At 43.8% G+C, this 25,153-nt stretch overlaps 1 protein-coding gene across 4 annotated transcripts in view; it reads left to right on the plus strand.

The window, feature by feature from the left end:
• LRRC8D (leucine rich repeat containing 8 VRAC subunit D) overlaps positions 1-10,418 on the plus strand; it is a 51,778-nt gene extending 41,360 nt beyond the window's left edge. For all 4 annotated transcript variants that reach the window (XM_032192114.1, XM_032192111.1, XM_032192113.1 and 1 more), the window contains exon 2: positions 5,252-10,418. In XM_032192114.1, the coding sequence (XP_032048005.1) occupies positions 5,254-7,824 (2,571 nt within the window). In that variant the 5' untranslated portion in view covers positions 5,252-5,253 and the 3' untranslated portion in view covers positions 7,825-10,418. The remainder of the gene's footprint in view (positions 1-5,251) is intronic.
• The last annotated feature ends 14,735 nt before the right edge of the window (positions 10,419-25,153 follow it).

Below are 25,153 nucleotides of genomic sequence, written 5' to 3' on the forward strand. Positions count from 1 at the left end.
GTTCAGGAAGCATGCATTCATTTAGTTCCTTTTGTGAATGCTTATATGCATTATTTTACGTGGGCTTTGGGGCTCCTTTCTGTGGGACAGAAAGGAAGAACGGTGTCATCTTGATTGTTGCAGATTGTCTGTAGATCCACTGATACTCACTACGTCCTGGCTGGGATGCTGTTCTTATCACATCCAGGGCCAGTTGGCTTAATAGGATATTGCAGAAGTAGAAAAACAAAGGAAGTAGAAATGGCTAGTGGAAAGAGATAATAAAATATACAGAGGAAATAAATTTAAACCTATGGTGGCTTGATCAAAAGCAGGAAAGCAGAGCCTTTCAGTTATGGGAAAACTTTTCTTCTCCTTAATTTCCTGTGGGAAGGGAGCAAATACGTTTGGTCACGGCAGTATTTTTTTTCTTTACGACTAGAAATGTTGTGTGTGGGCTTTGTTGTTTTGTTTTTGTTTTTAGTTAATTCTTGACCAATTGCAGTGACAAGGCTAGCTCAAGAATCCTCTTGTTTCCTGAGACAAAGTGGGCTTGTTCAGACTCTTGGGAACCTGAGGGTAAAACAAGAGGTTCATGTGCTGTGGTTCTGGTTTTGTTTGTTTTAATTTTGAAGTTGCTTTAACTTTAAATATGCTGTTAAAACAGGAGAGCCAGTGAATTACAGGGGCAGACAGATGAAGTTTTTATCAGTTAGTACAGGAAGAAGTAGGTTGTAAATAAACATTGGAGTGACATACCAATCTGCTGCTTCCTTTTCCTCTAATTTCTGTATTTAAACTAGAATGGTTTCTTAGGAAATAACCCCAGTCTGCCCACTTGGTATTTCAGCATTTATAGGCTGGAATTTCTTAGAGGAATTCAACAGGTTAATCACATTCTGAGCTCTACCATACTTTTCCTTAAGATTAATGAAAAAAATATAATTGGATAAGAAGTATGATTTAATAAATTTGTTGTTACCCCCTGCTGGCTTAATGTGGACCTGTGACTTAGAACAATTGTATTATCATCGTCAGCTCTCACTGCAGTTGTTTCTTCCTATAATGTGTTTATATAACTGCAAAATAAACTAAGTGCGTTTGGTTCTAGGGCTCCATAATGCTTTAGCAATGAAAAGGAAGATAGCACTTCTCTACTTTCAGAATTTAAGCTTTTTCATCTGAGGAGGCAGCAAGAAGCAGTTGAACTTGCAACAGTTATATGCACTTACATCACAGCAATTCTTTTCTCCAGAGGGAAACCACCCAGTCGATAGCTGCAGGTAATGGATCTGGAGCTCGGAGAAGCAGATGTTACCCTAGATTGTCCTAGAGAGTCATCTGAGTTACAGAACGGGAGACAAACGGTTTGAGAGGAAAGAGGGTCATTTGATCCTCATGCTCTGTTGATGCCCAAGGTCCATTTGGTGCCTGGTGCCTTTTGAGCTGTAAGGGCTGAAATAAACGCATGTTTTTAACATGAAAAATCAGATATTTTGGCTTTTCAGCTGCATAATACTTTATTCTTCAGTTTGCTGAGCTGCTGCCTTACAATTCTTTGTGGTTTTTTTTTTTTTTTTTTTCACTGGTGGTGTGAATGGCGCCCACACTGGCCTCGAAGGCAGAAGACACAGGACAGTGAGTCACAGCTCGTGCCTGCCAGATACAGGCTGAAATTTCCATCTGTTTTTTTCTTAGCCATCGCTCTGGCTTGTAATGAAACCCCAACCCCAGTGTGGCACCCTTGAAAGGAGGTGAAAATTAGCAATAAAAATACTTAATATCTAATCCAATAAATATTCCAGAGAGTGGGCTTAGAAGGCAGGTTTAAAAAGTTTTAAGTAGTTTAACTTTGGATAAAGTAAGCCCCGAAGCATTAGAACACTTTTGGATCTGCTCTGAGTACCTCTTAATGTTTTGACTTCTGGCCATGTGCAAGAATAAAACAAAAATTAACTTGTATCGTTAGTAACTTAGTAAAACTTCTATGGTTAGTAATTTAGTAAAATCAAAGACCAATAAATGTAATGATGGATTTAAGGGGGAGAAATACCGATTTTATTCGCAGTTTGTCAGTCAGAACATGTCTTCAGACTGTGTGTAGGTTTACAGTTAGCGTTTTGGTTTTTAAGGTTCAGAGCATTTACGTATCTCAAACGTGAGGAGGGAAACCTATTTTCAGCTCCTGGAATTGTTTTTGGTAACTAGAAGAAGGTCTGCCTTTCTTTGATGATGCACAAGGTTTTAGGCAGTAATACCACACAGGTTTTTTTAATGTGTTTTGTAACTGCTGATCTCTGCCAAAATGCAGTTCTTTCGTGAGTGCCGGTAACTTTAAGGAGAAGACACGTTCAGAGCATTGAGTGCAAAGCTCCTGTTGGATCATACTGGCTACAGCCAACAAAGAGGATTATACCAGCTCTGTCACGTTTCATAACTTTTTTTTAATTTTGTGTATGCAGAAAACAGAGGTCTGATAGAGGTGATTTTTAGCTTTATTTAAGTATAATTGCTCTTCCTACGTCTCTAGCTAAAACCACTTTGTGCTTTCTCATTCTTTCCCATTATTTCAGCTGCTTGGAGCAGACAGGCCTGCAGTGCTTGGGTTTCAGCACTTTATCCAAGCGTTCTTGTGGCAAAAGCAAAGCAAAATCACCTTCATTTTGTGAAATGTCAGGTGTCCCAAACTGCAGCGACATAACTTCCACCACAATTAGGTAGTGCAGCATTTAGGAAGAGGCTAGCCCAAGAGGAGAGCAGCAGCTACGGATATGTTACAGCAGTCACAGCATTGCTCCCTGCTCTCCGTCCTGCCACCTTTCCCTGCAGGTGGAATGGCTGTTTGTATGCCGGGGCACGAGGCAGGCATGATTTGGTCTTGCTTGGTGCTCAGCTCTGCCTCCTCTCCTGCTGAGCAATTGCACAAGCAGGTGAGGGGTATTTCTTGTTGATGCTGAGGTGAGCAAGACTTCTGTGAAAACAGCCTAGAGATCCCTGAGAGCTTGCAAGAAAAGAAATCCATGCAGGAAGAAGGTGCTGCTGTTTTGTGGCTCACCGCCTGGGCAGGTAGCAATTGTGCTAGGAGTTAGGAGGGTCCTTTGATATCTGTCCGTTCCCATTAACACAACTGACTAATGCTATTCTTTCGCCCACAATTGTTATAGTAGTTAAATGTCAAAGGTAGCAGTTGCAGGCCAGGCAGTCACAGTGACTCAGCCTAGGTAAGCACCTGGAAACATGAAAGAGAATGGGGAGTTGGCAGCGAAGTGGAGCAGGGCAAGGTGAGGCTCTGACAGCTGTGGGTGTCACTGTGCTGTGCCCCGGGCGCTGCTGCAGCAAGTGGGGAAGGTTTGGGAGCTGTGCTGCGTGCAGGGAGGGCAGTGAGACCCCAGCAGCTTGTGTCGCTGGTGGGGGAAGAGTATTGCATGTTCCTTTTCCCACTGGAAAATAAGTAAAGAAAGATCTGGAAGTTCCTTCTGCCCATTCCCTGAGGAGCTGAAACTCTTACGTTTCACAGCCGTGCAGAGAGCACCAGTGAGCCGAGTGCTGCGGGGAGACATCGGCCTCTTCTCAGGGCTGCCCCCGCCAGGCCCCATGTCGGGCAGGTACATGGCTGGTGAGAGCTCATGAGAGCTGAGCAGGGCTCTCCCTGTGGATCCCAGCGCTGTGAGCTCTGTGCCAGGGTCTGTGATGACGAGAAATGTGTGCTAGAATAATCAAACCGTCACGCTGTATATTCATCGCCTGTGGCACTGTCCTTTGGGGTTTGTAAGGTGCAGGTCTGTACAAATCCATGTGCTACGAGTTAAATGTAATAAATCTCAGGCATCTTTCTACCCCCTGCTGTAATCTTGTATTCTGCTGAGCTGCTCTTCTGTCAACCAAAGGGATGCAGACTCCAAGTGATAATGTACATCCTGTCTCCTTCCCCACTCCATGTGTGCATACAAGCTGCCTGTTTTACTTCAGAAATGGCAAATTTGGGTCATGAGTTCAGCAGTTAAAATGATGATTTTACCACATCCTGCTTGCACAGGAAGCTTTAAAAAAAAAAAAAAAAAGAAAAAGAAAAAAAAAGATAACTTGAATCCTAGATTTTGTCTAAACAAAAAGCAAAGCTAGCTATTTAAAGCTGCAAAGAGGTTTAGATTCTCACCCAGTTCACCACTTCTGTCTCTCAGTGCATATGATCACATTAAAGTGAAAGCCTTATAGCCTATTCCTGTGCTATCTTAGGGTAATCAGCTCACCAGGCTGTGATGATAATCTAAAAATATTTTCCTTTTAAAGTTAAAGACGTTATTTTTCTTCTTGGTTTGCTCTTTTGTTGTGGGTTGTGTTGGTGGTGGTGTTTTCTGTGTTCTTGTTTTTTGTTTTGTTTTGTTTTGTTTTGTTTTTTTGTTTGTTTTTTTTTTGTTTTGTTTTGTTTTTTTTTGTCTGAAGAAGGATTACTTCATGGACTGGGGGGAAGGGGAAGATTTTTATGAAGTACTGCTAAACAGGTCATAATGGTTTGTCACTGTAAAACATCCAAACACATTTAAAAAAATGAAAATAAAATTTGTGTGCCAAGTTTTCACATAGTAACTGCAAGACTTTCACTTAAGTGGTGGTGCTTAAAGACAGGGAGACGATCCATCTGTTAATCAACGTGGATGCCGAATTGCAGGGAGTGGGAGATGCTGACTGTTACTGTGTTAGACAAAAAGAAATGAGAGACCTTGCTCACAATGTAATAAGAGACCTAAAATGCACTGTGATAGATAAGCAAAGTGCTCATCTAACAAACATTGTCTACTCTGTGTATAAATGCAAGGTAATTAAAAAAAAAAAAAAAGGTAATGCTGGATTTCATATTTTCAAAGACTCAAACACTCCATTTTTACAGAATTGGATTTTGTGCAGTGGATTCAGTTGTTGCTGTTCGTGTTGTTAACACGCATAAGCTGCGGCACTTGTCTTTTAGATATTTTGGTTGCACATAGCAGACCTTGGTGCTTGTGCTGTCAGGTGGCAAAGCTACATAAATATCATCTGGCCTGAAGTGAGAAGCCTTCCTTCAGTTTTGATGCTAAAATAATGTGCTGTTTCAGTACATATCCTTTGAGAGTACCCTGTTGAATGGAGTGACAGACAACATGTGACATGCAACAAAACCTAATGAAATGTAAACCTTTTGAAGATTTGCATGTCACGGTGTGATTGTTTTTTAATTAGTAAAATAATCTGCTCACCAGTCAACAATATTGATTTTGGTTTTGTTTTCTTGTAGGAATGTTTACCCTTGCAGAAGTTGCATCGCTCAATGACATCCAGCCAACCTATCGTATCCTGAAACCATGGTGGGATGTGTTTATGGATTATCTAGCGGTTGTTATGTTAATGGTTGCCATTTTTGCTGGAACCATGCAGCTGACCAAAGACCAGGTGGTCTGCTTGCCAGTTTTGCAGTCTACTGTAAATTCAAAAGCACAGCCCAGCACATCAGGGAAGGCTGACTTTACCACTGTTGAAACAACCACTGGTCAAGGAGAAGACGCGTCAATGAGAACGGTTTCCTTTGGAAGTGCCCCTACTGTAACACCAGATGTACCTCTGAGCAGAGCTACCTCTCCTCAGTATCAACCCACTGAATCAGGTCAGGAACTGAAGAAGGAGCAGAAGGATTCTTCAGGCCGTAAAACAAATTTGGATTTTCAGCAATATGTATTTATTAACCAGATGTGCTATCATTTGGCTCTTCCTTGGTATTCAAAGTATTTCCCCTATCTTGTTCTCATCCATACCATTATTTTAATAGTCAGTAGCAATTTTTGGTTCAAGTATCCCAAGACCTGCTCAAAAATTGAGCACTTTGTGTCTATATTAGGGAAGTGCTTTGAGTCCCCCTGGACTACAAAAGCACTGTCTGAAACAGCATGTGAGGACTCTGAGGAGAACAAACAGAGGTTAACTGGTGCCCAGTCCCTGCCCAAGTATGTTTCCACTAGCAGCGATGAAGGAAGCCCAAGTGCCAGCACTCCCATGATAACAAAGTCTGGCTTCAAGTTTTCAGCTGACAAACCAATGATCGAGGTCCCCAGTGTCACTATTTTAGACAAGAAGGATGGAGAACAAGCGAAAGCGCTCTTTGAGAAAGTCCGTAAGTTCCGGGCGCACGTGGAGGACAGCGATCTGATTTACAAGCTCTATGTTGGCCAGACTATCATAAAGACTTTCAAGTTCATTTTTATTCTTTGCTATACTGCGAACTTTGTCAACACCATTAGTTTTGAACACATCTGCAACCCCAAAGTGGAACACCTGATTGGCTACACGCAGTTTGAATGTACACACAATATGGCTTACATGTTGAAGAAGCTGCTGATCAGCTATATTTCTCTAATTTGTGTCTATGGCTTTATCTGCCTCTACACGCTCTTCTGGCTGTTCCGAATACCCTTAAAAGAATACTCTTTTGAAAAGGTCAGAGAAGAGAGTAGTTTCAGTGATATTCCTGATGTGAAAAACGATTTTGCATTTCTTTTGCATATGGTAGATCAGTACGACCAGCTGTATTCTAAGCGATTTGGTGTCTTTTTGTCAGAGGTAAGTGAGAACAAACTACGTGAAATCAGTTTAAACCACGAATGGACTTTTGAAAAGCTGCGGCAACACGTTTCCCGCAATGCCCAGGATAAGCAAGAGCTGCACCTGTTCATGCTGTCAGGGGTCCCCGATGCAGTCTTTGATCTGACTGATCTGGATGTGTTAAAACTGGAGCTGATTCCTGAAGCGAAAATCCCAGCAAAAATCTCCCAGATGACAAATCTTCAGGAGCTTCATCTGTGCCACTGCCCTGCAAAGGTCGAGCAGACGGCCTTCAGCTTCCTTCGGGACCACTTGAGATGCCTTTATGTGAAGTTCACAGATGTCGCAGAAATTCCTGCGTGGGTGTATTTGCTCAAAAACCTCCGTGAGTTGTACTTGATAGGCAATTTGAACTCTGAAAACAATAAAATGATAGGGCTTGAGTCTCTCAGAGAATTGAGACACCTTAAAATTCTCCATGTGAAGAGCAATTTGACCAAAATTCCCCCCAATATCACAGATGTGGCACCACATCTAACAAAACTAGTCATTCATAATGATGGCACTAAGCTCGTGGTACTGAATAGCCTTAAGAAAATGATGAATGTTGCAGAGTTGGAACTGCAGAACTGTGAACTGGAGAGAATTCCTCATGCCATCTTCAGCCTCTCTAACTTACAGGAACTGGATTTAAAGTCAAACAGCATACGCACAATTGAAGAAATCATCAGTTTCCAGCACTTAAAAAGATTGACTTGTTTAAAGCTGTGGCACAATAAAATAGTCAACATTCCTTCCTCCATTACCCACGTAAAGAACTTGGAGTCTCTTTACCTCTCCAATAACAAACTCGAATCCTTACCAGCCGCAGTGTTCAGTTTACAGAAACTTAGGTGTTTAGATGTAAGCTACAACTCAATTACAGTGATTCCAGTGGAAATAGGTTTGCTTCAAAATCTGCAGCATTTTCACATCACGGGAAACAAAGTCGACATTTTGCCAAAACAGTTATTTAAATGTGTTAAGTTGAGGACTTTGAGTCTGGGACAAAACTGTATTACCTCAATCCCAGATAAAGTTGGTCAACTGTTGCAGCTGACTCATCTGGAACTGAAGGGAAACTGCATAGACCGTCTGCCAGCCACACTGGGGCAGTGTCAGCTTCTCAGGAAAAGCGGGCTTGTCGTGGAAGATCACCTCTTTGACACTTTGCCCTCAGAAGTTAAAGAGGTATTGAACCAAGACACAAGCATTCCCTTTGCTAATGGGATTTAAGCTGAGTTGAAATGCTCAAGTAGCTGACTTCCAAACAGCAAATGTTGAAAAGTATGGCTGTTGTGAGACCATGCATTTGTAGAACGCAGAATCCCTCAGAAGGCAGGACTACTAGCAGGATTGTAAGAGATATAACCGACTGTTCAATGTTTGCAGTGTTTTAAAAGATTATTTCCAAATTTTTTGAGAGGATAAAGAACCTTAATAATCTCAATTCTTTTTTTCCTTAAATTGTTTGTAACTTGGATGCTGCCGCTTTTGAATGTTTACAAATTTGCTTGCCTGCTTAAAGTAAATGATTAAATTTGATGACCTTTTCTTACTATGCAAGTTATTCTTTAAGGTCTGGATTGATCTTAGTGCATTATGGGAGGAAAAACAAAGATAAACGTTGTGTACGGTATGGTTCTTGCAGCACTTGAAACATGTTGGTGTGTGGTGTTAGTGTCAGCCATTCGCAGCAAATGAAACTGGTTTGGCTGTGCTTCAAACAGCAGCAGAACCACCATTCCCCTGCACTAAGGTATGTGGTTTGCATGAGGCCAGGTGTTTGCCCTCATTCTTCATCCTCAAGGCCTCATGATTTTGGATGAGACTTGTTCTGTAATCCAGTGTGACTCCTTCAGAGCTGTGAGGCCTTGTCCCATCCCCACAGCTGATCTCCCTCAGCTTTCATAACGCTCCTCTGTCCCAAGCAGCAATGGGTGGTAGAAGGGAGAGTAGTGCCACTGGGCTTTCAGGTTGGGGATAGTTTTGATGCTTGAACTGTTCTGCATGGTGGCTTTGAGAGTCATTAAACAGCAGGTGACTTCACTGCTCATGTTTTGCTCCTCTTCAGAGTTTTCATCGGGGAAATTCAAGACATTTTACAAGAGTTAGTGATTGTTTTGTTTCACAGCCCTTGCTTAGAAACTGGGCTGTCTGCTCTATTTTCTAGACTAATGACAGAGACATAAGACTTAAAATTTACCCAAACATGATTTAGCTTCATCATCTGTTGCAGCGTATCTTCCACTTTAACTATAGGACCACCCTTCTCCCCCAGCCCGAGTAATTTGATGTTTTTGAACACTTATGCACTGTTAGAAAACCCTAAATGTGTGCCAGATAAGTCATCAAATAAAGAAAAAAGCAGACAGCAGTGAGCGTGAGATTTTTTTTGTTTGTTTGTTTTTCGTGGTGTTTTTTTAACTGAGTTTGCATTGCCAAAGCCATTAGAGAAATACAATCCATTAAATCTGCAAAATCATCAGTTGTAAATCTTGGCCATTTACATTCCATGTGTGCAGAAAAGAAGTACTATGCTGGGAGATGATTACGCGATTACTCATAGTTTAAACACAATTCCCTATTGTAGTGTGGTCAGGACTGAACTAGTCTGTCATTCAAGAGACCGTTCTCACACAGAAATCCTCATGCGCAGCGATTTCTACTGTAACTTAACCAGAGCTGCCCTGACTTACACTATTAATGAGGGGATAGTTTGGGCCTAGGGGCATTGAGCAGTCAGAAGCATTTTAAAAACTGCTCTTATGAATCTTGCACATTTTACTGTCAATCATTTACTATTAGTCATGCTGGGATGACTGTTCTTAGCTGTAGGTAGCAGTCTCTGAATACATACCTGCACCATATGTTTATGTGTATCAGAAGACCAGTTTATGAACAGTGGTTTTCCCACTTCTTTTGGGGATATAATCTGTTTTCTCCTTGCCAGCTGGTAGTAAACTTGGGATGCTGACAGTTCTGCAACACCAAGTCACAGGTTTGGCAGAGTACTCACGGTTACTGATCTCTCCTCCACTGGGAAATTTTTGTGCTAATTCTCGGATTATTTTTTTTTAAGTAGGAGTTGTTAAGGCTGCAGTGAATTTTTCTGTTTTTAAGAAACTTGTGTTTATTTTTTGCACATAGATCACTTTAAAATTGCTGGACTATTGACTCTTAGAAAAACTGTGGAATATAATATTGGTGTATGCCTTGTATTTGCTGTTGACTGTCATTTCAGCTTCCTAGAAATTTTGTGTAGGAGGGAGGAAGAGTTGGAGGATGAAAAAGTCATTAATATTTAGAATAATAGTTCTATTTTTCATTTTCTCTTATTTTAACAGCAGTGTCACAGTGTGGCCACAGATTGATCCTACTTTTTAAAGCTTTTTTTGATGTTTCTGATGCTCTTACTGTCCCTACTAATGTTCAAAAATAAGCCCACGTTCTCTTAATATGAGTATGGTATGAATAATTTAGATCACTGTTTGACTAGTTATTAGCCAATTGTACTTCTTCAGACAACTTCCTCCAAAATACATACATTTGAATGTTAATTTCAGGCTTGTGATGCTTACTCAGCATAAACTCCATTCTTGTTTTTAGGAGAGTTTTCTGAGTGGGGAGGAACTGCCCATCTTCCCCAGGTCGCCTCCCTCCCCAGTCCTTCCTCCTTTTTGTGACTGTTTATAATGTTCCTGTTTCCTGCGTGTCCACTGACACAGTCTTGCTTTAAGGTCTTTGAAGTTCATCTCTTTTCCATGTAAGGCATGTGAAACATATTTTGCATTTCTATTTGATTTAATAAATAAGATGTTTATATCTTCCTCTTATCTATTTTTTTTAATGGGGAAAAATGTGTTTGCATAGTAAAGCCTCTGATTTCAAGTGTCTTATGCTGAACTTGCTCTTTGGCGCCTGTAAATTTAAAGAGGAGAAGGTATGAAGAGCTGCTCCTAGTAAATCCTGTGGGTATGGTTTCTAACGACCACAGTGTTTCAGAATAGATGGGATTCTGTTTTCATCTACATAATCTAAACGTTCTCCTACCATTTTGACTTGACTAGTGGAGTTTTGCACAATATCTGCACAGACCTGGAAGAAAAATGGTTGCCCCTTTAAATGAGGGGAAGTAGGAGATGCTCACAACTGTCGCTACAACATATTTCTGTGAAGATCCTTGGGTTTTCCAATAAGTTGTCCTTTTGTAAGATGCAAAATGAGCTATTGCTTTTCTGAGCAGGCATTAAGTCTCTGAGTGTACAGGAGGATGCTGACACTAATGAAAGGCTTTCTACTGCTAAATAAATGGTGTTGCAGTCCTGAGCTGCTTTCTTTTAGCAAGGAGGGAAGCCCAGACACTGTAGGTCGTGTCTTGTAAGGGGCAGTCCACTCTTCCCACCCACCCCTCCTCCACCCCACGTATCACTTACTGGGCTGTATATTTTAATCTCACAGAAATAGCTGTTCTTGCTAACATGGTTCCATGTGCTCAGAAATTAACAGTGTTATGGTTGTATGAAGGCAAGAAGTTAGACTTCCTTTTACTTGAAGTCAAACAAATGAGGTGCTCGTACAGGTATAGTGTTGGCCATCATCCTGATCTCTTGTAGGATTTCAAATTTCCTCCATTCTCGAGATGGAACTGTGTGCCGGAACATGACAATCCTCAGTAAATCTGTAGCATGTTGTTAACATGCAAACATGAGGCTTCTGTCAGGTGTGGGTTGTGAACCTGTGTGGGTGCTAATAGTGAGAAAGAGCCTTGAATTTGCTGAGGCATACCAGTGTGGCTGGCAGAGCCCATAGGGTGCAGTGGCAGTGAGCTGAGGGTGGCTTCTCGGGGCTGCTGTCGCTCTGTGTGATGGGATTACTGTCCCGCAACAACTGGCATTGAAGATAACGCAGAACACGGCAGGGCTGTTCGGCCCTCACTGAGGAGGGAGGGTAAAACCAGAAGGGCGCTGTGCCCATGACTTGTAGCCTACTCTTGGTTTTGCCCCAACCTTCACCTTGGCTGGGGGAACGGACATCAAAAAGATTCACATTTCCTGTCTGTAAACCAAGGCTTCTTTAATAAATGTAAGTACATGAATAATTGTAAAAAGCACAAGTGCTGTAGCAATGAGCCCCCATTTTGTTACAGGTGTAATGCAAAAAGTTGCATTCTCCTATGATAGCAAGGCCATCGGCAACCACCCTGGTTTATGGCTGCTCTGCCTCCTTGTAGGCTGAAGACTGACATCAGTGTACTTCAGAGCCTGGGTGGTCTGTTCCTTCAGAAATAAATCTTGTGGAGGTTCCTAAATAAAATGCTCATCAAGGTGCTTTTCTTTCTTTTTTCTTTTTTAGGAACATGCTAAAAGGTGGTCCTTAAGGTTACCAGACTTGAAAGAATCGAGAAAAAAAAATCTTTAGTGTTTTTAAGCTTGGCATTAACTCCTTTTCTACCATGGTGAATTGTTAAAATTGTGTCGTGGACTACCCATTAGTTCCCAGGGTACCCTGAATGACCGGTGATTTTATCAGAAGCATTCCCAGTCATTCCCAGTTCAGGCTGTCCACTTGTGCTTGTACAGTGTGTTCAGCACTTAAATTAAAGGCATCAAGCACTAATGTTGCAAAACCCTGAGGGTTTATGCTGTGACCAGTTTCCCAGGACAGCAAGTCATTCCTCATGCTGTTAAAGGGAGGGAAAGCTGTGTTACTGAGTGCAGTTGTTTCTGTAGCAGAGACGAGGCTCTAGAATTAAGCTCAGAAACAGATTTTCCAGGCTGATTACAAACATGCACCCATTCCACGATAAAAGTCAGGGGAGATGTTGCTTCTGGCAGAGAGATGATGAAAACTGCTCCTGTGATTCAGCCAGGCATGGGTGCAGAAGTGGCAGCTCTGTAACTGTACACATCCACACAATGCAGCTGAAGTGGGGGGGTCGCTAAAACCACAGGCACTGGAATTGGGCCAGGCTCCATCTCTCTCCCTTCCCTGAAAAGAACAGCCCCTAAGCTCTTTTACAATTGCTAGAGCCAGGATCTTTGTTCTGTCTTGTCTCCAACATCACGTTGCCCCTTGATGCTGGAGGTAACGTAGGGTTATTGGTTTAATAATGACTGTTTGGGAAGAATGCCATCTTCTAAATTAACACCACAGTCTCTTGCAGGAAGCCTTCCAGCACAGAGCAGGTCTGTTCCCATGAAATGAACATGTTGTGCCCATAAACAACAGAATCGTGGATTGGGATTGGGTTGCACAGACCATTAGGAATAAATGCGTGAACACGTTGCTCTTCTGGTAACTGGTTCTGGGTAGTTCTGCTGTTTCAGGTGGTTTTTAGAAGTGGATTTTCCCTAACACCCTCCTGCCGTGTCTCTGGAGCCAAGATTGCAGGCATGAGGCAGACTGGCTGGTTGCCCCAGCAGATACGGGCTGGGAGAGGGCTGGGGTGCCACAGCTGCTGCCAGAGGGGCTCCTTGCTGCTGCTGGACTTACCTTGCTCCTCCCAGCATGTCATCTCTGGGAGATGCCACGTGGGATTGTGTCCCCAGCTACAACATAAAGGAAATGCTGTTGGATGCAATGTGCTGCCAAGTGATGCATTTGGTTTGGAAGATGGAGGTCATGATAACAGCAGGAAATGCACAATAAGAAAAAAAAAAAGGGGGGGGGGGGCATCAACAGTCCTTATGGAATATCCATATACACAGAGCATGAAACTTCAGAAGTTTTGGAAAGACTGCACGAAATCCTGCCTGCTGCGCCTGCCTAAAGGCAAGCTCAGTCACTGGACAGCCTGAGATTCTGGTTTTCATTTTATATGGGCTTTTACATTTCTCTCCCCTCTGTCTCTCAGGGCCTTCGCGTGCCTGTGTGACTGCTGTTTACATGCTTTCCTGCCCCATTGTCTGCGATAAGCTCTGCCCTGCAGAGCCCCTAGCACTTAATGCCACACGGCTGTAACCCCGCAGCCAGGCCTGGGGCCGCCCTCATGCCCTGTGGGGAAACCTCTGGTGCTGTCAGGGCCCAGGCCTGATCCAGGAACTGTGGCTTCCCCTCAGGAAGGGATTGTCCCTGCCCCAGCTGGCAGGACCCTCGTGGGGCAGAGCCCTGGAACCCAGTGAGGCCACAGCTCCCACCCCAGGGAGCGCTGCAGAAGGGGACCCACAGGGCCTGGGCACCTGCAGTTCTCACAGCCCAGGGGAGCTGCTGGGAAGGGATACTCTAGCACCTGTGGGCAGCAATTTCCACAGGTTCCCACTGTTTTGTGTCCTAAGGGCTTCCCCGATGCTTGTTGAAGGTGGGGCTGGGCATTTCTTACCCTGTTCATGATGGGTGTGGAGAGCACCTGGTGTCTGACCTCGTCACAGCCCCTCTTGCACTGAACACATCCTGCGCTCCTTGGATTTCTTCTTTGCCCCAGATTAAACCCGTTCCTTCAGCCTTTCTTCACATGTTGCTTGGGTGTGTTTGTTTCCTAACACTCGCCACTCCTGCTGCTGCTCCCCTCAGTTCTCTCAGTTTATTGAGTCTGACAAATTCAGTGCTGCTGATGGCAGGGCCTCAGCTGGAGGCTCCCTGGGGACAAGCAGTGCAGGGCCTCTAACCCCCCCCGTCCATCTCTGCTGCCGAGCCTTCCTGCATACCCTGGGCTGGGCGGCCCTGCAGAGACCCTCACTACACCCACTGCCCAGTATCCCCGTGGGAAGGGCTCAGACTTTTTTTTTTTTTTTCCCATCCTGACTTTGGCCTGAAGGTTTGCAGGGAAAAGAACCAGGGTGCTGCACGTCTCAGTGCCTTCGCTCAGGGGCAGGTGACTGATACTTGGGTTTGCTCGTTTGGTTTCTCTGCAGCGTGTGGGACATTCCTGAGGGGGTGGCCTCCGAGCTCAACTATTGTGAGCATTTTGTCATGGACTTCTTTCCTCACTGTAGTTGGATATAAAATGCTATGCAAGCAGAGGCTCTGGGTATGGGCCCAGGTTTGCAGGACTGTAATGGATGAAATAGCTGGAAACCAGAATGCCTCCAGGACTTTGGGTTTTAACCTATTAAAACTGGGAAACGTACTTAACGAAACACAAAGGCAAACTCACACGGAAATTGCTCCCTGTCACTGGAGATACTTATATGTATTTGAGATCTAGGAAAATCTCAACACGCTCCGACCCCAGGGGAACAAGATACTTTCCTAGGATTTGTCGTGGTTAAGAAATTGTCTTTAAAATCGAGTGTGTTAAATGTGTGTGAGGCTGTGCTGTCCCTGCTAGCCAGCACTACCGTGGGTGAATAATTCACATGCTTACTGTTTGGGAAAGCTCCTCAAACCTTCAAAGCTATTTTTGCTCATGTGGCGACCCAGTCTGTGTCCCTCTCACCACAGCGGTCAGCCTTCACCCACAACATGGCTGGTTTCCCCCCATGCTGGTGGTCAGAAACTGCTGTGATCCTGTGCCTCTGCTGCTGACAGGTGAGCCCGTTCCTGCCCGGCAGAAGAGGAGCACCGATGGTGAGAGGGATGGGCAGCTTCCAGGTCACCTCCCCACCCAGGCAAGGTCCTTGTGCCTGCGGGGCTTTGTTTAGCTTTGTGCTCCTGTTGATCAGCCTCAGCCACATGTTTAACTCTGAATGTATTTGTTTAATTAAATGCTTTTAACATTCATTACAGGGCTCCTAATTGCTGACTAACCCAGAGGAGCTCAGCAGCAGGCATGGAGTGTGAAGTGCACATGAGTAGCCTGTGTTGAACCATGTAGTAGTTTCCCAAAATGTGTTTTGGGAAGAACACTCTCACTGATTCTGTCTAACACCAGGTCTCTCCAGAGCGTGGTGCATGGCAGGGCCCAAATGTGGCTCCTCCATCTTGTGCTGGGGCAGTGCTGTGGCTCCAGGCGCAGCCAGCCAGGCGCTTCAGAGCTGCCTCCGAGGTGTAGGGGTGCTCCCATGCCTGGAGCAGTCTCTGTGTCTGGGGACATGGGGCTTTATTCCTTCTCCTAACTTCTCACACAAAAGGTAAAAGATGGGGGCTACATGGCTGTCGAAGTAAGGGCTGGAAATCTGTTTCTAAATGCCATAGAATTGAAGTCAGGCACAGTTTGTGAGATTAATGCTAAGATTACAAGGAGGTTGGAGTCGGTCCTAACACCACAGAAAGCAAAGAAACCCTGCAGGTCAACATGCTGGCTGTTCAGCCTCTCCACCACTGAGTTTTTGAAGCTCTGTCATATAAAGCGTGGGGTTAAATGAGCTCCACTGAGGCCATCCTCCGGAACACCTGGGGTGCTTCTCAGAGCCTGATCAATAGCTGGGGTGGAGGTAAACTGCTGCTGCTCTGCCCCCTCTTAACATTTTTTTTTTTTTTTTCTGTTCCAAAGATGTTTATTTTCCATTCCTTTGGCTTTACATCCAAAGTGATTTTAAGCCTGTTTTTTCCAGATTCCTCCTTTGAAAACTGCACACTTGAGCCATTGTACACGGCAGCTCCTATTTCAATCTGCTGTAAGTTTGACAACAGTCTTTGCTGTCTTTATTTTCTCTTCCCTGTGGCTTTTTTTTTTTTTTTCAGAAATTTCTTTGTCACAGTCAGGTTGACAGTGGCCTATGACGTTTTTGTTGGATTAAAGTACATATGGCATTTGGAGTGGTCTTTTATATATTTCTGAATTTCAATTACTTCCCTTTAAGAAACTACAGGCTGTCCTGAAGCTGCTGAAATAAATCACTTGAGCAAACGCTTTTTCTTCTTTTCTGCTGCCACTTTGGAACAGTAAGGACTCTGGCTAGATCCTTGCTCCCTATTAAAATCCGATGCAAAACTTCCACTGATTTGGAGGAATCATTTTACTGCAGCACCCTATTGACCCACAGGGATAATTTTTTCCTGAAAGGATTTTACTGCATGTTTATGCTAAGTTTATCAGAAGAAGGTGCTCTCTGAAATACAGGGCTGAGACCCCCGCTGCTTTGGAGATGCTGCCATCCTTCATTAACTAATTTACTGGTTTACTGAAACCACAGACTCGTGGGGAACATTTCTGTGCCAGGCTTTCTCAATGGGCCGTTTGTGCAAGAAGGTGCTTGGTGTTGTAAGAGTTGCACAATCCAGCCCTTCAGATCCTGTAAGAATATCGTTTTACAAGCTCTAATATCAGAAGTACCTGCAATATTTATACCTCTGTGCGGTTCTCTGTGGAAATGAAGGACTGTTTGTATGTGATGTTTACTGGGCAAACACCATGGCTTTAAACTCCTGCAAGTGAAACTGCTGTTATTGATTTTTCACTGTCCAAGACATGCCAAGAGCAAATACAAATACCTTACAGAATTTGGTTCTTACAATGCCATTTGGGTATAAATGTTTACAAGGACATGAGTAACAGGCAAAGAAACACACTTGTGCCCAGAAGATGTCAAAGCTCTGTGCTGTCCCTGCCTTTGCCGATCTGGTTCAGCCAGGGAGGGAGCAGCAAGAGGCTGGCCACGCAGCCCTGCCCTGGTGCCTGGATCCAGGGGTAGGAAGAAGCCGGGCGTGGGGCTGAGGAGGCAGTTCGTGCTTTGTATCTGCTCTGTGTGCTGTGCACAAGCTTCAAGAGGAGAGCCAGCTAATGCTATTCACTGTGGTGGCATCAGGAGGTGCACACTGGCCTGCTGGGAAAAGGTCCAAACCATCAATTCATTTTCATTTCCCATGCAGCAGTTAGATGGTGAGAGTATCGATTTAATCTGAGAGCCAGAATTGACAAAGCCGTATCCATAGTCGCTGATCTGTAGCCATGTCCCTCTTGAGACAAAAAGCACCTGGGAACTAGCTTTAAATGCAGTTTGTGTGGCTGCTTCGAGGAGGACAGCGGTGAAGGTCAGTGCAGAGACAGGTGCTCTGGTGCAGCCCTCGCTGGGCTGGATGTATCCTGGACAGGTGGGGCATCACCTCGGTTGTTGTGGTCAGTGTACAAGAGTCTTTAATTTGCTCAAGGAATCAGGCCTGGCAGGGCTATATGACTTCAAAAGCAACTTTGGTTTTCTTCTTCCCTATCCTTGCTCAAATCTTCAGGTAAATATGATCTGAGGAGACGTGAAGTCCTGATTCAAAGCCCCACATCCTACAGCTGACATCCTTAGCAGCCCTGTCCCATGTGGAACACCGGTCTGTTTTCTGTGGCGTTCATAAACACATGGGGATTTCTGACCTTTCACTTGAGAGGCATGTGTATGCCAGGGGAAAGGACAATCACAAGGCAGGGTGATGTCCAGTGCTGCCTTTCATTTGCCTGGTCTGACTAGCAGTGGCAGGGGCGTCAGCAAGGAGTGTTGATAGTCTCTGTGTACTTCAAGTGTCTGTACAAATACCTTCACTAATGGGACTGCACACACAGGAACCCCACCTTCACTTGCTGGGAGGTGGCTCCCATTTCCCCTGCCAAGGGATTTTGCAATTTTTTTTGTGTAACTTGGACAGAAATTGGTATTTTGTTTATTCTGTGATTGGAGCTTTCACTTTCCTTCCTTTGGTATACATCTTGGAGAGTTTATACATCCTATATGAAATTATGCAAAAGGGAGGGAGGTGTTGCCCAGAGGAAACAAGAAAGGAAAATAAACAAATAAACAAACAAACAAAACAAAACCAATATAAATGTCCAGAAATAACATGGGAAAGCAGAAGTGTGAGCTGGTTAAACCCCCATGGTTCATGGGACAGCCAGCTCACAAACAGCCCAAAAAACAGAGGGGAGTTCAAGCGGGCCTCTGCACCTGCGTGCAAACTACCCAAGCACTGGGGTCCAGTTTGGGGTTTTGCGCATAGCGGGTCATCTCCAGTGACTGCAGTAGAGGTACTTCAGTGTTTGATGATTTTTTCTGTCATCTTTGAAGCGAATGGGAAGTGGAACGCGTGCAGCGTGAGCAACAGACTGCCGCTATCTCGTTCTCTTCTGAATTCTAAAGGATTCTGCATAAGTTCCTTGTTTTTGAAAAACTATGCACTGGTTCCCCTGTTGTAGCTTATTTCCAGTAACCTGGAAATAAACTGTTACATGAAGGTTTGATTGTATCCCACTGGGTACACACTATACCATAAATCTGGCAAAAGCAGATGCCAATTTTCCCTTCCTGCGTTATGGGAATATACCTTCTGCAGACCAGCTCCTTCAGGGGTACTTACAAGCATAACACAATTTAATGAGAAAATGCTGAGCATTGGCATGGCAGGATATATTGAGCCACATGGAAATTGCTCTTGAAGCAGACTACATTCAAAATATGGGGGAAAAAATACCTGAAATGTTATGTTCAACCAGTATGTTGACATTCTGGTGATTTTATCATGGATCCTGTAATACCTACTATTTGCTGAACACCTCTAGAGCCTGACTCAAGAGAGCACGGAAACCTGAGCTTTAAATAACAATAATAATGGTAAGTTGAAAGTGAGAAAAATGTCACTCAGTCACAGAGAAAAGCTCAAGAATGAAACCCAAGAGCAAAGTCTCAGAAAGTGACATTTGAGTACAAATAAATATACCATTTTATTTTTATTTTATTTTATTTTATTTTTTTTTACTTATTTTTAAAGTTTGTGCCTTAAAGACAGTTTTGAGGATGGAGGCACAAGAGCATGGGCAGCTCTTAGCTTTTTGAACAATTACTGTAGGGAAGCCTACATCCTAAAATCTTCTAAGCTTGTGGCAGCGTGGAAGAAAAGGAGCTATGGTCTCTTCTATCCATTTCCCTACAAAACAGGAGTAATAAATGTGTTACTACATGCCCCTAAATGCCCAGAGAGGGAAGGCCAGGTGTCAGACTGAACACTACAGCCTGCTGTAGGTTTTCTTCTGTTCCCATGACAGAAATAAGTTTTCTATTTCTGACAGATCTCTTTGGGGAGATTGCCTGGAGATGGTCCCCACCCATCTGGTGTCCTTCTCTTCAGACTTCTCTTTTTTTTCTTTCTGCAACAATCCCATGGATTTGTCTATAAAACCCATATTCACAAAGAGGACTAGAGGCCAAGATCTTTGACTTTAAATGTCTCAGCCACTTGAGCTGCATGCAAAAATCACCTGGCTTATTTATTTTTTTTGCTAGAAGAAGCCAAGTGCCTTCACGTCTCTTGTGTTCATCCTTCTGAACACAATAACAGCATCTTAGTTAATGGTGACTTTTATTTTAAAGGGAAATGTGTATAAGCATGCTTTTATATTCTGAGATAAGTGTCTGACTGCTGCTGTGTGCTGCAAGTGTTATTTATCTTCATGGTTTTATCTGCTTGGAACCTCACAGTTTCTTATACATGCTTCTATCTAAAAAGCGTTTCAAATGTATATGGTAAAACTTTCTAGGAAAACAGCGTGAAAGAAGTCTTGCTGTGAATGGCACATTGCTTTTTCAGCTACTCTGTGTGTGAGAGAGGTAATGTGCATAAAATCTGCTTAAATGTGAAGTTCCTTGTGAGGGAAAAGTTACCAGGTTTGTGCCCTTTCTGGTACATAAGTACATACACAGAAGGTTTGAAAAACATTTGGTATGGATATGAATGTTTGTGTTAGTTGTATGTCTCGCTTGTCTTTTTTTGTTGTTGCTTTTGAAGGGCAGGGGATGTATAGGCAGAGGTATGGGACAGACATCTCTAATGTGGAAGTTAATAGTCCACTGGCTGAAGTGCTCCAGGATGTTGATGGGCTGGCTGACAGTGCACAGGCAATGAGCAAGGACAAGTCCAGTTCTATCTTTGCTTGGGGCACTTATGCAGCTGTGAGTTGCCTGGTGTGGAGCATATAGGGCAAAAAGCCCATCTGAGTCCTACCCACCTTCAGCAGCACTCTCCTGCAAGATTAGACAACACTAGAGCTGGCCTCCAGAGAGGGTAAAGGAAAAGTTGTAAACCTAAAAAGCAGTAGGCATAATTGCTCATAAATATTTGTATGCAAGAAAAGTAAAGCACTTCACTGATAGTTTGCCAATTACTAATAGGTTGCTCTGCAAATATCCTGTTTCCCCTAGGGATGTGTGATAATGAAGCTGGTATCCTCTTTTTCCAACCAACCAGTTGCTGGAAATCATGCCAAAATCAAACCAAAGCCTGAAGTGGGTTCTTCTACCCTCACTTCTGTGTGTCATGGTGACCCCAAAGTTGCAGCAATTGCTCTTTCTGGTGAGTGCCTGCTGCTGCTTGAGAGGCTGCCGAGGCACTGGTGGGGCCATAGCAGCACACAAGCTCCAGCAGCTCTGTGCTATGGTACATCTGAAAGTTTCTAGTTGTTCCTGTAAAGGGGCTATGTGAGAAACTTCTTAAGTTAGCTTTTCATCTGTATTCTGAGGTGTTTTTTTGTCCGTTTGTTTGTTTGTTTTCTGTAGGTAATGAGTAACATGATTAGGACGCTTCTGGATGTTTCTGCTCCCTCCTGTTGAATTTTGGGACATTTTTTACACTTGTGCTGTATGATATATACATACAGATGCCCTAATATTTCAGCTTTGGAAATATCTCTGATTTCTGCTGTGATGACAGACATTAGAGCCCACTGAAATCAGCGTGGCTCTGGATGGTTACCATGGTTCTTCAGCTAGGCTCAGATGGAAGGATCTGCTTCTGTGGTAACATTTTAGAAGAAACAAAGGGAACTAGATCTTGTATTCCATAAAGAATCAACAGTGTTCTCATGTCCCTGTCCCGTTCCCCATTGTCCTAAACAGCAAAGAAGGTTGTCTCCTGAAAATGTCATGTGTCAGCATATATTTTAATACGTATATAGATATATTCCACTGCTGTGAATGCTGTTTTAGCACCACTGGGTAGGTTGTAGAGATGAGTTCCTGTAGATTTAAACGTTATGTCAATCACACCTCCTCCAAGCAGAGTTAAGAGACAGACAGCTTTCATCAAAGGCCAGAAGAGCATCTCCCTATCCCAGTATTGACAATAAGATTTAGATCTACTCCACTGCATTGAAATACAGAGGATTTGTTACCATTAGGTCTCCACAATTGCTAGTACCTGTTTGCTAGCCACAGTTAGCTGCAACTGATAGGCATTTTACACAATTTTCTTGAGTTTTAGACAATACTTTAAACAAAAGGGTAGTAGAAAACAACACTTGGAAAGAGGAGGAGACGGAGTGGGTAGTTACAGTACCGAACTACAGAAGAACTTTATTTCACAATAACCATGCTGCTGTGTGTGGATAAATCACTGATTGTTCTCTTATCCCTGTACTGCTATGAAGAATTTACCAAAAAAAAAAAAAAAAAAAGAAAGAAAATAAAAAAAAAAAGCCACCAAACCAAACCAGAAAAACAAGGAAGCAGCAGAACGTGAATTCAAGAGCAGAATGGGATTGCACAGGGAGGTTCTGCACTGAACTGAAACATTCATGTTTTGGACCATCAAGAACGAATGAAGTACAATACAGTTCTGTTCCCTGTCTCTTTTTATGTCTCCATTTTGTTTGGCTTTGCTTAGCTTAGATTTTTCCCTTTTGGAGTCCTGCAGGGAGAAAAGAAGGAGCCTTTGTTTTAAAAAGACTCAGATCAACAGTGGGCCATTGATCATAATTAAGTCTAAAATAATACGCTTTTGCTGACCTGTTTGTATTGAGTCCAAAGAATTGTATGTTATACCTGCTGTAGCCTCGGTCTGCCCCCAGATCCAGTTTCTTCTCCCTGAGCTTCTGGTTCTGGGACAATAACTTAAAAATCCCAAATATACCCATGTTTGCAGGGTTGCATGTGAAAGCACCTCCTCCTCTGTCTGGTGTCTGGAGTGCTAATTTGGTACTAGAATGATTTCTTCATCATCAGATGTTCTCTTTGTCATGTGCCCTCCCTGACAGACTGCAGTCCCCATAACAACCACCTCGGTTGTCAATAACTTCCTCAGATGGCGAAATGACCCATGGGATAGCAGTAATTCTCATAATAACATCTGAGGGTTGCGTACAATTTATGTGTAACCGTGCCACAATGTGCACTGACACAATTCAGAGCTTCCTGAAGTCTACATGAATGTCTGGGCTGATATCAGTGGTTTCTTCAGGGACTACACCTAAACTTTCATAGCCAGATTTTTAGTATAACAAAATATAGAGGTTTAACTCTGTGACACTTGGCAGTAAGCAAAAGAGAAGTATGTGTTCTTGTAATTTGATTTGCAATTATTACTGTTAATGTCCTGTTGAATTTTTCTTAACTGTGTTTTGCATCTCCTATTGCATTTTTTTTCCAGGATGCTCTAATGAGTAAATGTGCTGATGGATTAGTCACTGAACAAACGTGCTTTAGCAGAATATTGGAGAAATTCACAAGAGGATGCCTCTTTTGGCATCAAGTCCTACAAATGGGGAGTGTTAGGTGCCTTGGTCCTACTTTTACCCATTCTCAGTCTGTCAGGACACACTTAGTGCATTCCTTAGCAGCACATCTTGCAGCATGCATGCAATTCCTAAAGCAGAGATGATTCTTTAGTTTTGACTGTTGCTTGTTTCAGGCCATCTGGGAGAATCAGTTTATTCCCACTGTATTTGTACTGAATTGTTACCTAGGACAGCTTTTGGCTTCTGTGCACATATATGCATTTGTTTAATTCCTCACATTTACATTATTTTGCATAGAGCAAAATGTATACAGCTGTGCCCATGCATTTTCTTGCATGGGGAAAAAAAATTTTGAATTTTGAAGATTATGGTAAGGGGTTTGCAGGCTTTTGGCAGGCTTACTAAAACAGACGGCCCATGGCACTCCCTGCAGGTGCCCTCCAGCAAAACTGCTTGTACTGTACATCTGTGCACAGATCTGCTCATTCCAGTTCACAAGCACAAGGCCACAGATCAGGATGAACAGCTAGTGTCTAGTAGAGCAAGAAAGGTTGTAGAAAAGGGACTGCTATGTTGCAAACATGAGACATACAGCCTTGAATGTACAGGAAAATTCCCACTGTGTAAATCTCTTATTTAGTGCTAGAAACTTGTCTGGTTTGCACAAGGGTGCATGTGTAAAGGGATGGGTCCACAATCAAGTTTGTATCTGGACTGTTTGGCCCTATAAAATCACTCTGTTCTGCCCAAGCATACTGTATCCTTGGCTGAGAAGTCAGTGGTGAGGCTGGAGGAAAGCTTCCCTTTGGCAGGGAATAACCATTTTCTCTGTGTGTCTTTCTCCGGTGATGCTGAAACAGGAGACGAGGTTTAGCAGAGGAGAGCTCAACAGGGAAATGAGCACACTACAAGCTACAGTGCTTTTTGCTCAGCTGTATCCAAAGTCTGTGGCTCGAGTATATTCGCATCTGCTGCCATCCAGAGCTTGGGGAGGGAAAATGTCTGACTGCTGTGTCAGACTCACGTTTTAGCTTAATAAAAAGCTTGGACTCTGGACCTAGGTTAGTCAAACCTTCCTTTCCCACAATGGGGTTTTTATTACTTTTCAGATGTAGAGAAATTGGCAGTTTTTGATTCAAGCCTGTTAGCTACTGAAAAGTGAAGTCCTGTTTCCCTGACAAAAGCAAAAATCAAAATAGTGACTTTGGCCACCATTACAAGTAGAAAGTGTGTCTCTAGCTCGTCCTCAGAGACAACGCCCTAGCTTTTTTGTCAGATCTGCTCACTGCTGCTCTCTCACATATTCCTCCCCCCCTCCCCATTCAGGAATGTATAAAATATTAAGAAACAAGGAATGAAACATTTCTCAGCATGTGAGTCTCACATAGGTCTTTGTTTTTTGTTGCATGATTTGTGTTTTTGTTTGTTTTTCTCTACAACGTTTGGCTATGGGAGGAGAAAAGTGGTGTCTTACAACTAGCTTGAATTGAATGAAGCCTGTGTTTACCTTTAGCCTGTTTCAGCTTTTCAACACGGCCTGTTACAGAAACTGAAATAGCTTGTCCTGGGATTCACGGATGAATTGGTGTTAATGGGAGGTTCGTGTAAGGGGACTGTCGCAGGGAGGAGACTGCTTAACTGAGTTCTGTTGCCTAAGGAAGAATACACTTCAGCACAGGATTATGTGCGCTCGCTATTTTGGGGGGAAAGAGTGAATATCGAGACCTATTCCTAGCTATCTGCGATGCTCCTCCTGGCAAGGCCCCGAGGCAGCCCAAAGGGCCGGTGTGGGCACGAGGGCAGTGCTGCCATGTCAGCAGCCTTGACGAGGGAGCAGTGCAAGTAGCTCCTCTGCATAACACCACCGAGCTGCTGCCCTAGCACAGCCATGCAGGAGATGGGCACAGCCACATGCTCGCACAAAGCAGCAGCAGCCCCTGTGCTGGGCTGGCACGGGACGAGGCTCCTCACCGCGGAGCCGCGGGGACTCGCCCCTGCCAAGCACTGCCTGGCCTCCAGCTCAGGGTAAGGGCACGTTGTGGTCCTCGTGTACAGAGAGCAGCGTTTGCTGTTTTTGCTTTCACCGGGGCCAAAGGGCGTGTGGGGCGACAGAAACCGTTGGGACTACAGAAGGCGCGGCGAGGACGCGGCTGTTTCACCGCTGATAACCCCGCGGCGCCTTCAAGCGAGATAAGGCCCGCTGCCATGACGCAAAATGGCGGCTGCCAGCACCTAACATGGCCGCCGCGCAGCCTCCCT

Source organism: Aythya fuligula, chromosome 8 (assembly GCF_009819795.1).
Source record: "Aythya fuligula isolate bAytFul2 chromosome 8, bAytFul2.pri, whole genome shotgun sequence".
Lineage (NCBI taxonomy): Eukaryota > Metazoa > Chordata > Aves > Anseriformes > Anatidae > Aythya > Aythya fuligula.